Source organism: Camelus ferus, chromosome 17 (assembly GCF_009834535.1).
Source record: "Camelus ferus isolate YT-003-E chromosome 17, BCGSAC_Cfer_1.0, whole genome shotgun sequence".
NCBI lineage: Eukaryota > Metazoa > Chordata > Mammalia > Artiodactyla > Camelidae > Camelus > Camelus ferus.
Window position 1 is genome coordinate 34,471,948 of NC_045712.1, and position 12,017 is coordinate 34,483,964.

The following is a 12,017-nucleotide window of genomic DNA, read 5'->3' on the forward strand; positions in this document are numbered from 1 at the left end:
TTTAAACTTCAGAAGTCTAAAACTACCAACACAGTCCTAGCGGAAAAACTTCCGAGGGGTCAGGTGTTCCTAGCCTCCCCCTCCCCCGCTCGGAGCACAGATGGTACCGTCCGGGAGCCCGGGCGGAGACTGCGGCTGCGCTCCTCGCGAAAGGGCAGGCGTCGCGGGGCTGGCCACTTCCGCACTTCCGCTTTCCGGCCCAGCCAGCGCCCGCGATGGTGAGAGAGCCGGGCCCCGGGCCAGGGACCCCCGCTGTTCTGCCTCAAGGCTCTGGGTTTGGGGGAGATGCGGCTTTGCAGCGGAGAGGCCTTGGCCGAGGGATGCTGGGGGTGTGGGGGCACCGTGAGGCTGGGAGAAGGAGGGTGGGGCGGGGGCCGAACTGAGGAAGGGGCGGTCGGGGGGCCGCCCTCATAAGAAGCAGGCCTTTCCACTCCATAGTCTGGCTTTTGAAACGGGTCGGGGATACTGAGGCACGGAGGAGGCCGGAAGTGGGCTCGAAGGCACGTAGTAGGCCTTACAGCCTGTAGTAAGGCCGCCGAGGCATGTAGTAGGGCCACCTCCCCACCCAGGGTAGACCTTCACAAAATCCACTCTCCTGTTCTCTCTTGCCCGCTTGACCCCACAGTTCTTTGAGGGAAGCGTCCACACTTCCTTATCCCATTCTTGATGTTGCCCAGCCTTGTTTTCCCACTGAAGGATCTTTTTTTATGCTGCTTCCACCCAGACCCTTTCCTGGTCAGAACTCAACCGTATCAGCCTTACTGTAGAACGTAAGCTCTGATACTGCTGATCCCTCCCTTCCTGGAAATCCCATTTGATAACTGGGTGCTCCTGACTCTTGAGACTTTGGCTCACTCACTACCTTCCTTTCCTTTACACTCTCCCTGGCGATAGCTATTTAATATACAGGCCTTCATGACCACGTGAATTCTGGTGATTTCTAAATCAGCCTTCCTAGCTCTCTGGAGGTTCACCTGGATATCTTAAAGACACCTAGAAATTAGATCTCCAGATCAAAACTCATCTTCTCCCCCTAAACTTGCTCGTCCTCTTGTGTTCCTAATGCTGGCTTTGTGTCCTTTTACCTCAGCTGGAATCCTGGGATATTCTTCTAATTGAGGCCATGGCTCTTGGTGTTTTAAACATCAAGGTTGTTGAGGTATTACATGAGGATGTACTATTCTCTTTGTGAAAGGGCAGGCGTCACAGGGCTGGCCACCTAAAATTCACGCTTCTCAGGTTTGCCATCTGTGAATTTTGACAGATACGGTCTTGCTTGTCTTCCATTGCCCCAGGCCAAGCTTTCATTAGTCTCTTTAAGTAACCCTCTCTGCCTTCTGTCTCACTTCCCTCTCCAGTCCCTTCTCCACAGATTCGCCAGGCAGCTGTAGTCCTGTAACTTCCCCCTCAGAAAGCCCTAGCAGTTCTTTACCACCTTAAAAGAAGAGCTAAACTCAGTAGCCTGGCATTTGAGATTCCTGATGACTCTTAAGTTACCATTGCGGCCTCATCCATTGAATCTAAAATGCTTCCAATATACAGAACATTGTACTCATTACTACTTCTAGAACTCTTAATGTCCTTTTTTGTTATTCTCATCTTAAGTTATTTCTATCATTCATTCGTTAGTAAGACACTATAAGGTACTGACTGAACTAGGTGCACAGTTTGTAGATTTGAATAAGATAGACATGGTCTATTGACCATGAGGCTTACTGTCTAGTGAAGGAGAAATTACCTTATTAAAGACATATGAAGGGGGTGTCATTTTAAGTTACAAATGCTGTGAAGAGGGAAGTAAAGAAAAGCCTCTCTGAGGAAGGAAGGGGCTTGCCCTGAATAAGCCAAGCTCTAAAAGATGACTTAGACAGAGAAGGGGGAGAAAGGACTGCAGATAGATAGTTCAGCATAGGTGAAGGCTTGAGGTGAGAAAGAACTTGGCTAATACAAGGAACTGGAGATAGGCCAGTGTAGCTAGATGCTGTTCCCTCCACTGGAAATGTCCTTTTTCTACTTGTTATTGTAAAATCCTCCTAATCTTTTTTCATCTCCAAATCAAAATCAGTTTCTTCTGCAAATATAATTTGTAAATCTACTTCACAATTCACTCCTTGTATTATAGTTACTTTCTCTGCCTCCCTGACCCAGTTGAGCTGTTTAAGGGTAGAGATGGCCCCCATCATCTTTGAATTCCCAGCCCCTACCTAGCTCAGTTCTTGGCACACTGTAAATTTATACATTTGTTGGCTCAAAAGGCAGATTGAGGACAGTCAATCACCTGTGTGCCTTGAGACCAGAGTTTCTCAACCTCAGCACTGTTTGGGGCTGAATAATTCTTAGTTGTGCATTGTAGGATATCTACGCAATGCCAGCAGCACCCCCATCCCCAGTTGTGACAATGAAAAATGTCTCAATGTTGCCAGATGTCCCCTGGCAGTCAAAATGGTCCCTTGTTGAGAACCACTGCTCTAGACTTAGAATGAAAGTCACCTTGAAGGCCTACTCTGTTCTGTTCACTGTGGTGCCTGAGAGTCAGGCATCGACAGTACTGCCTGGCTCCTGTGTAGCTGGAGTAGGGGACCAGAGGGTTTGCCGAGACAGATTCTGATCCTCCCTTGGGGTTTTTCCTGCAGACTGCCACTCTCCGCCCCTACCTGAGTGCCGTGCGGGCCACACTGCAGGCTGCCCTCTGCCTGGAGAATTTCTCTTCCCAGGTCGTGGAACGACACAACAAGCCGGAAGTGGAAGTCAGGTAGGGAAGGAGAAGGGGTGGGGGTGATGGGTGCAGCACCCAGAGATGGCTGTTGTCTAGAGGGTGCCATGAACTTCCATCCTGGAGTTGTCAGGACAGCTACAGTTCACGTATTTTGTCTTGCCGCCAAGTGAACAGTGGTTCCCAGTTTGAAGCTGAGAAGATAGGGTCAGTGGGTTAGTAGGACAAAATCCAGGGGAGAAGCTACTCTGGAGCCAAGATTACTTGACACAAGGAGTGACTTTGTTGAGCCCTCTGGCAGTTTAAGAGAAGACCAAGGATTTAGTTATCCGAGATACCATCTCCATTCCTTTCTAATTGAAAGCTCGAGGATTCCCCCAACCACCACCACCAACAACCTGGACTCTCATCCCCCTGCTCCAAATGTTCTGTGCTGTGGGTTATTTTCCTCTTATCTAACTTAATGTTTTGTAAATAAATTATTCTTTTTCCCCTGTAAAATTTAATCTGGGACATACACACTGAGATAAGTGATGTTACCACACTAAGTTGATGATTTGAATATAAGAAAACTGACCAGATATTAGATGTGCCATGTTGTCCTACTTAACCTATTTGGTTTCCACTAGACATTTTTTTCAAATATTTTTATTGAAGTATAGTCAGTTTACAATGTTGTGTCAATTTCTGGTGTACAAAGCAATACCTTAGTCATATAGGGACATACATATATTCGTTTTCATATTCTTTTTTAACCGTAAGTTACTGCAAGATATTGAATATAGTTCCCTGTGTTATACAGTAGAAACTTGCTGTTTATCTATTTTGTATATAGTAGGTAGTATCTGCAAATCTCAATCTCCCAATTTATCCCTTCCCGCCCCCTCCCCAACCTCCACTAGACATTTTTCAAGGTTGACAGTTCACAGACACCACCTCCACAATTACCAACCATTATAGATCTCTAGGGTCCAGAGGCATCAAAGTGGGAACTGATCTGAGAGGGGTCTTAGTGCTGAATAAGTAAATCATTCTGGATTGATCATTAGCAGAGGCCAAACCGTTTGATTTTAGCTTGTCCTTGTCTCTGAGTTTCTCTCCTCATTCCCTAAATGGTTTGCCTATAGTTAGTAACAGAAGATCTGTAGTTTGTAAAGCTCCTACAATGTGCCAGGCACGCTATTAGACACTTGACCCTGTTTGATCTTTCTCAGTCTTCAGCAGTGAAATAGGAATCAGGCTCATTTTACAAATGAGGAAATTGAGATTCCAGCAGGGTAACTTGCCCAAGGAAAATAACAGAGGAGGCTGGATTTCAAAACCTTTCGCCCCGACTCCAGAGCCTGTGCTCTTTCTGCCGGAGAACACTCTCGCTGGCCCCCACCTTGGAGCACCCCTGCTTGTGAGTCTCCTCTTCCTTGGACTCTGTGGTCCCAGATAGTGATTCTAGGACCTGCCATGGGGTCTCCCTGAGCGTTTTGTCCTTTTATAATACAGAGGCCTCTGTGACTTTGTGTTCTCAGGAGTAGCAAAGAGCTCCTGCTACAACCCGTGACCATCAGCAGGAATGAGAAGGAAAAGGTTCTGATTGAAGGCTCCATCAACTCCGTCCGAGTCAGCATCGCTGTGAAACAGGTGAGCACACCGCAGCTCCCTGCCTCCCTGAGAGGCCAGGGACCCCCATCCGAGAGATCATCGTGCCAGATTCAGGGTGCAGAGAAGCCCAGGCTCTGTTTCCAGGGAATGATTTGCCAAACTCATGAATTGAGTAGGATAAAGAGGGAGCAGCCCCGTCTCGCAGGCCTTACTCTGGATTAGGAGGTGGGAGATGCAGCAGCCAAGGCTACGGGCCAGTTTGTTGTCAGGTCATAGAGACGTTCTTTTCTGAATTGGACTTATTCTTCAGTCCAGTTCAGAAAAATAAATAGTACCGGTATCAATTTGATAGCTGTAAACTCCGAAAGTAAGATTTAGGCTTAAAAACAAAGTGCAGTTTCTTGTGTTTCCTCAGACAATGTTTCACAAATGTCTGACCCTCCCACTGCCCCCATAATTTCTGCCACATTTATGTACCCTCTGGACAGTTTCTTACTTAATAGGTTTCTTTAAATTGATTTATTTTATTTAAATTTGTTTGAAAAAGAAATTTTGTGCCATAAATGGAAAAATATGACTTGACAAGTAGAGGGCAATTCTAAAAAATAAGCACAATGAAAGCAAAACAAGGTTGTTAAGTTCAGATTAGACACTTTCGCCTATAGAAAGCTGTAATGCTAGGGCCTGCTCTCTTTGTTAAAAGGGGAGATTAACAAATGTTGGGGGCAGTTAAGGGCATACCAGCACCTTGTTGCAAAATTCTTCCTTCAGAAATATTCAGCAGGGAGAAACTTTGGAGATTGATGTTCATTGTCAATCAAGCAGAGACCACCTAAGGTTTTCTCTGATAGCCTTCATAGTATGTATCAGATTTTGGAAAATGCAGGACTAGTGAAATGAGAAAGGAAAGGGCAGTTTTGAATATAGTTGTGGACTCTGGAAGGAGCAGGTGAAAGATCTGGGCTTACCAAAATTACCTTTCTGGAATAGGTGAAGGTAAGATCATGATAATGCCCCATTAAATTGGAGGGCTCTGATGTAGTAGACCCTCCTTTCAGTTGGCAACCGGTTACCCCATGATTTACAGTACCAAACCCCACTGGCTCCAGCAAACCTGAGGGAAGTTGGAGTCAGGAGACCAGGCTATAGATTTCTGTTGCCATGAGTGTTGGCTTTAGGGAAACACCTTTCTCCTTTGCTCTCACCAGGCTGATGAGATCGAGAAGATTTTATGCCACAAGTTCATGCGCTTCATGATGATGCGAGCGGAGAACTTCTTTATCCTTCGAAGGAAACCAGTGGAGGTGAGACCGTGTGATCCATTTGTTCATAATACCCAGGATTCTACTACTGAGTCCACTATCCCTGGCCTGGGATTGTTTCTGGAACCAGGACTGCTGCTCCCCCAGCTGTAGGGCACCCATGGCCTGACCTGAGAGTTGGCTTCCATTTCGGCTGGCGTGAGAATAAGAGGGATAAACTTAGGAGCAGTTGTGTCAACCTCAACCATGGAAAAGGCAAAGAAGATGCCTTCCCGGAACCCACAGTCTAGCAGCAGAAAGGGCAAAATGAATCAGAAATCCAGGCTTTGCCACCAACTGAATCATTGTCTCTCAAGGCCACAGTTGACACTGGGTCAGTTGTTGCCTGACTTTGTACTTGAGTCCTCTCCACAGACTCCCTGCCAGATTGACTTAAGACCCCTCGTGGCTGAGCCACTACCACACAGAGCAGCAGGCCCCATCATCAGGCACGTCTGACGTGCTAGCCAAGCTTGTCCTCATCCTGAGCAAAAAGCTTTCCTGGTCCTAGATCTGATCTCCAGGGACACCCACAGTAAATAAAAATTGCTCTTTTCCACACAGCCCATCTGATGGTTAAAGACCTCAGTCCCATCCTTCTCCCACAGCATCTCTGGACTAAATGTTCCTGTTGTTTGATGAGATTCTTCTGTAACAAGATTTCAGGTCCCTTCACTCTCCCTTGACTCATTCTGAATGTAACTGTTTGTGCCACAGGTAGTCTTCAGAGACATCTGATAGACACAAAATTCTCAATTGGGTCAGTTCCTTTGGATCCAGCATAGACACTCCACCAGAGTAGGTGGGCTGCTGACTGCAGGGCATGTAGCTTGGGAGGAGGTCACAGGCAGCCGGAAGCACGTGACTGAGAGAACAGAGAACATGGCCAGCCAAGTGCCCCCCGGATGCTGATTCTCCCCTGTTTCTTCTCTCCCTTCTCCCCACTGTCTTCCTTCCCTAGGGCTATGACATCAGTTTTTTGATCACCAACTTCCACACAGAGCAGATGTATAAACACAAGTTGGTGGACTTTGTGATCCATTTCATGGAGGAAATTGACAAGGAGATCAGTGAGATGAAGTTGTCGGTCAATGCCCGTGCGCGCATCGTGGCCGAGGAGTTCCTCAAGAATGTAAGTGAGGGGCCTTCTTGATTTCCTTCCAGAAGTAGAAAGACCCACAGGTTGTGCTGAGAAGTTAGCATCTGGTGGGAAAGTAGTGTGTGTGAATATTTCCTGAGGCCTTTTAGGACCTTTGGTGGGCAGTGGGTCAGCCAGGTGCCTTAGGGCAGGAGGAGAGCTGCAGGGCATTTTTCATCTCAGGGATCTGGGAGATGCCTCTCTTAATCGCTTATGGGGACTTAATCGCCCATTACTACATCTCAAAATGTATGGATGTGGAGAGGGTATAGTTTAGTGGTAGAGCGCATGCTTAGCATGCATGAGGTCCTGGATTCAATCCCCAGTACCCCATTATAAATAAATAAATGAATAAATACATATATACATACAAACATACCTAATTACCCCCTCCCCAAAAAAGGAAAAAAGTATGGAGTCCTTTCCTGTATCTGTTTCAAACCCAGAGTGAGGCAAGTTAAATCCACATGTGAATTTTCTAGGAATATAGGACAGTTAATCATAATGTAATTCCACTTCCCAAACTGACTTGAATAGTTTCCTTCAACGTCTGTTTCTCAGTCATGATTTCTTCAACCTGTTTTCCATCATTTTTCATGTCGTAAGCCCTCCAGATCCCTCTTCAGCTATTTGTGCCTTCCTAATGGAGAGGACTGCAGCCCTCTGAGGAGGACGAATTGTTTACATTAATGAACTGATGACACAGTTGTTCTTGTTTAGATGTTCAGGACATGCCTTCTTTTTTTCCTTTCTTTTTCCAAACAATCTTCGGTTTGTTGACATGTTCCGCTCAGAGTTGACTGTGATCCCTAGATGGTAGAATTAGTGTTTACTCCTACCGGAGCGGACGGATCCAGCCCAGAAGAAGCTCAGATTCCTAAAAATGGAAATTACACCCGCTTCCCCTGGGCTTTAATTATACTGCGGGCAGCCAGTGTACAGAGCCTCTGTGCTGTGCACCCAGGGGAGCACGCTTGTTTGGGTCACACAGACTGTGGAGTCAGACCACCAATGTGTGTGTCCAGCTCCACTGCCTCCACGGATATGTTACAAAAACCCTCAACTAAGCCTCAGTTTCCTCGGCTGTGAAATGAGACTGTTAATATGTACCTTTCAGTGTGGTTGAGCAGTTAAATGAGGAAATGTATATAAAGCATATCACCTGGGTCATAGTGAGCTTTCCATGTATTGTAGCACCAAGGTTAAATGACCGGGGCACTGGGAGTCCTCTAAATTCCTGTCCCAATGTGATATTTGCCTCATTCATTCAGCAGTTGTTCAATTATGATAATTGCATTTCAGCTTAAAAAAGCACATTTTCGCATCTCAATACCTAAAACAGTCTTTTTTTCTCAGTTTTTTATTCCATTCATTTGTACGAAGTACACCTGTCTCTAATGTCCTAATTTTACCAAGAAACAGACATGAAAATACCTGTCAACACTCAGCACATAACATTTTTATATATTTCTCTTCTATGATGCCGAGATATTTTAAACAATGGTTTATCATAGGTCCCCTAAAACAATCTTTGAATCAGGTTTTATTCCCATAGCACAGATGAGTAAACTGGGCTCTGGAAGTTAAGTCACCTGCCCAGAGTGCCTCAGCCAGTAAGTGAAGCCACCAGGACTTGGAGTTAGGTTTTCAAACTCAAAGGTCTAAGATAGTACCTTGGCATCTGGCCAGGGTGTCACACTCAGGTGCATGTCGGGATCTGGCGGGTAATGCACACGAGCAAGGTAGGCTATGTGGGGACCTGGTGAGCACGTGCCTCACCTGAAGAGAATCACCACCACACAGCTCCAGCCCTCCGTGTCTTCACCAAAAGAATCTCAAAGTCTGGATCTGTATGCAGTGTTGTCTATGTTTTCAAGGTTGGCAACTGATTGATACTCTTAAATACTGTGTGGGCCAAACAGTGCTCATCTTTGGGCTGGGTTTTGCCCGTGCGCCATTGGTCCACAACCTCTGTCTTATAAAATGTCCAGGGCTGGTCTAGGCACCATGGGGGATGCTTGAGGGCAGAAAGCACTTCACGGGCCTGTCTCGCTTTTGGGGGCCTCCCAGAGCTTGATACAAAGTACCAGAACCTGAGTCCCTCTGCCCTTGACTCTCAATCCCCAAGCATTTGCATGTGAGCCCCTCATCTCTAAAGAAGGCGCCCTCAGTTCACCAAGGAAGGCACTGTGGCAGGGCTTTTTGGCAGCCTGCATGGCAAGCCCACATCACCCTTAGTTTTTTTGCCTTGTCTAGTGCTAGGTTTTAGGGCCAGTGCCTCACAGGTCACCGCTGCATGCTGGCTGAATTAGAGCATGTTCACAGGGTGTCCTGGGACCCAGCCCTGTCCCTCAGAGATCTGACTATAGTGGCAGCTCTCAAGTCAGCCCACTTCCCCAGAGCAGGCCTGCCGGGATACTGTAATAACCACCATTCACTGCCTCTTGGTTCTCTTGACAGTTTTAAACCATCTGGCTGGATCTCGTGGCCATCCCCCTCAGCCTCCCCCGTGTCTCTGCGAAGGCGTCCTGGAGTTACTCCCCAGAGTGGCAGCAGCGGCGGCAGCGGAGGGGAGCTGAATCGGGGTGGGTGTTAGATGCGGGAGGGGGGTGGTGTGCTTGCTAGCTGGGCAACAAAGCAGCAGTGGACCTGCCCCAAGGCCACATGTGCCTGGTCAGGCTGGCTTCTGATGTTCAGTCCCCTGGGCCGGGACAGATTTTTTTTAACGTCTTGAAACTTAAACTCTGTGCTTGTAGGAGACTGTAACCTTTTTGTCTTTTTTTTTTTTTTTTTTAAAACAAACAACCTCCATCTCCAGTGGCTGTGACTGGTCCCAGTGATTGTACCTTATTGGTCGCTGTGGGTCTGGGCGGGCCTGGAGCCAGAAGGCGACTACTTTTCCTCCCTGGAGCCACCCCAGGTGGGGAGGGAGGGAGGTTTCAGACTCCAGTTCCTCTCCCTCGTCCTCTTATTTCCTTGGGCCCAGTAGAAGCGGTGGGGACCCTCTGCCAGCTTCCTGAGCTCTGCCTGAAGATGGCCACCCAGAACTGGCTGGGGACAAGGGCTGAACTGGTGGCCACCAGCCACACCCAGGAGCTGGGCCCTGAAAGCTAGGCAACCTTTGGCTGCAGGGGCCACTTGGTGCCCTCCCAGCTGAGAGGAGCCGCCGTTGCGCCTTGTCTGTCAGTGCAGTGCCTGTGCTAGAGGTGGAGAGGTGAGTCCTCCAGAGCTTCCGGGCTGGGGCCCTTCCACCTGCTCTGGCTCCTCTGCTCCCACGCTCGCTGTACCTTTTCTTATTCTGGTGGATCCTCCCTCCCCTAATTAAAGTTTTTTCTTGCCCCTTTGGGGCTGCATGAGGTCTGTGCTCTGTGTGTATATGAGAAGGGAGGGAAGGTGGGGCTCTTTCTTCCCCAAGACTGTGTGGCTGGCACTTGGGCTTGGGGGTCCCCACCAGAGGCAGTCTCTTGATTGGCCCCTGACATTAGCCTGGCCAAGGGCCCTGACCCAGAGACTCCCCGTTTCTGACATTGCTCTCTCTGCCTATATAGAGGTTTGGTCCTTTTCACATAATAAGCTCATTTGGGCTAGGACACTTCAGAGAAAAAATGATCCCATTTCATGGCTAAGGAAACTGATGTTCCTTGAGATGCAGCAGCTTGCACCAAATCTCCCAGCTAGTGAGCAAGATGGTGGACTTCAGATCCAAGACTTCTGCCTCTACCTGTGCTAAGACAGTAATCACTAGCCACATGTGGCTATTTAAATTTAAATTATTACAAATTATTTCAGCTTTGCTGTATGTTTGAAACTAAAAGAAAAATGAAAAATTAAATTATTACAGTTAAAGTTTAAAATCCACTTTCTCTGTCCCACCAGTGCTCGTTAGCTACAAGTTACTAATGCCTACCATGTCACACAGCACGTAGACAGAACATGTCCATCACTGCAGAAAGCTCTGCTGGACAGCACTCAACCTCAGTGACATGTTGAAGTTAAAAAAAAACAAACCAAAACTAAAACTCTAAGGTTTGAGTCCTGATTCTTGCTGCTGAATCTTAGCAAGTTATATTCTGTGCCTCAGTTTCTTAATCTATAAAGTGGAGATAATGTAAATCTGACACAGTACCTGCCATGTAGGTACTGAATAAACAATAACTGACCTTTCCACCAGCCTGATATCCAAGCTGTTTGATAACGTCAATGTGCTAGACATGGGGGGTGACATCCCTGTCTGGCCCTCCATCCCTGTAACACTTGAGGGGCCAGTAAAAGGGCTGAATGTGTACAAAGGTGCACTGAAGTGTTTCATATTTATTAGAGAAAGTCTATTTATGGAAGAGGATGTCAGGAAAAGTTTCAGAAGGGTTGGCTTTTGAGCTAAGCCTTCAAAAAAGTTTCTTCCGTATGGCCAAAGGGGTCTCTTGCAACAGGACGAGGTAATGTTAAAGGGAGGAGGGGCTGAGGGTGGGGACAACTTGGACAACTATCATTCCCTTTATGACATTACCTCTGTGACCTCCCCCTCCTACCTTGCAGAATTAGGTGTGCCCTCCTCTGGGGCTCAGGGCTATATCCTAGCTTTGCAGTGAATATTAAAGGTGCTCACAGTGAAGCTGGATGTCCAGAAGATTATGGCAGCTACTCATTCAACCCTCACAGGACAGCATTGCCTGGGTGAGCCAGCCAGAACTCTGATTTGTCACAGCTCCATCTCCCAGGGTTCAAAGTCCTTAAAACCGTATTTGCCTACCAATGAGAGCAGACTGGTTGGTTGCCAATCAGCCGGCTCTCTCCTGAGGGCATGCCTTTTGGGAAGCCCAGTTATTAGCCGAAAGGTCAGGAAGGGTGATCTCAAGTGGCTGGGGCTGGCTGGACAGTTAGGTGGAGGACCCACCTTCACTGTATGAGCATATCTTCTAGTGACTGAACAAAGATGGGTTCTTGGAATCTGGGTGGGCATTGCTGGAGTTTGCCTCTCAAACTGTCCGTTTGGTACTTGCATGACCAATAGGCAACTCTTGAGTGATAACATGGACTTGTATTTAATAGTGTTTATGTGTAAGAGTGGGGCTTTGGTATATATATAAAAAAAAAAGAGTGGGGCTTTGGAGTCAGACCTGGGTTCCAACACTGCCTCTGCTGTGTGACTGAAGACAAACTCTTTAACATCTTGGAGCCTTGTTTTTGAGGGTAACACTTTGCTACTACCTCCAAAAAGGGTGCTTACAGTCCTGTCTTGAGGGCTGTTGCATAACTTCTGATTTTCCTG

At 47.2% G+C, this 12,017-nt stretch overlaps 1 protein-coding gene across 1 annotated transcript; it reads left to right on the forward strand.

The window, feature by feature from the left end:
- Positions 1–22: 22 nt before the first annotated feature.
- Positions 23–10,104, forward strand: ARPC4 (actin related protein 2/3 complex subunit 4). Its single transcript, XM_032458941.1, has 6 exons — positions 23–218; positions 2,634–2,752; positions 4,237–4,348; positions 5,518–5,613; positions 6,572–6,742; positions 9,209–10,104. Exons 1-6 carry the CDS (start codon positions 216–218, stop codon positions 9,212–9,214), a joined length of 507 nt encoding a protein of 168 aa, XP_032314832.1. The 5' UTR covers positions 23–215; the 3' UTR covers positions 9,215–10,104.
- The last annotated feature ends 1,913 nt before the right edge of the window (positions 10,105–12,017 follow it).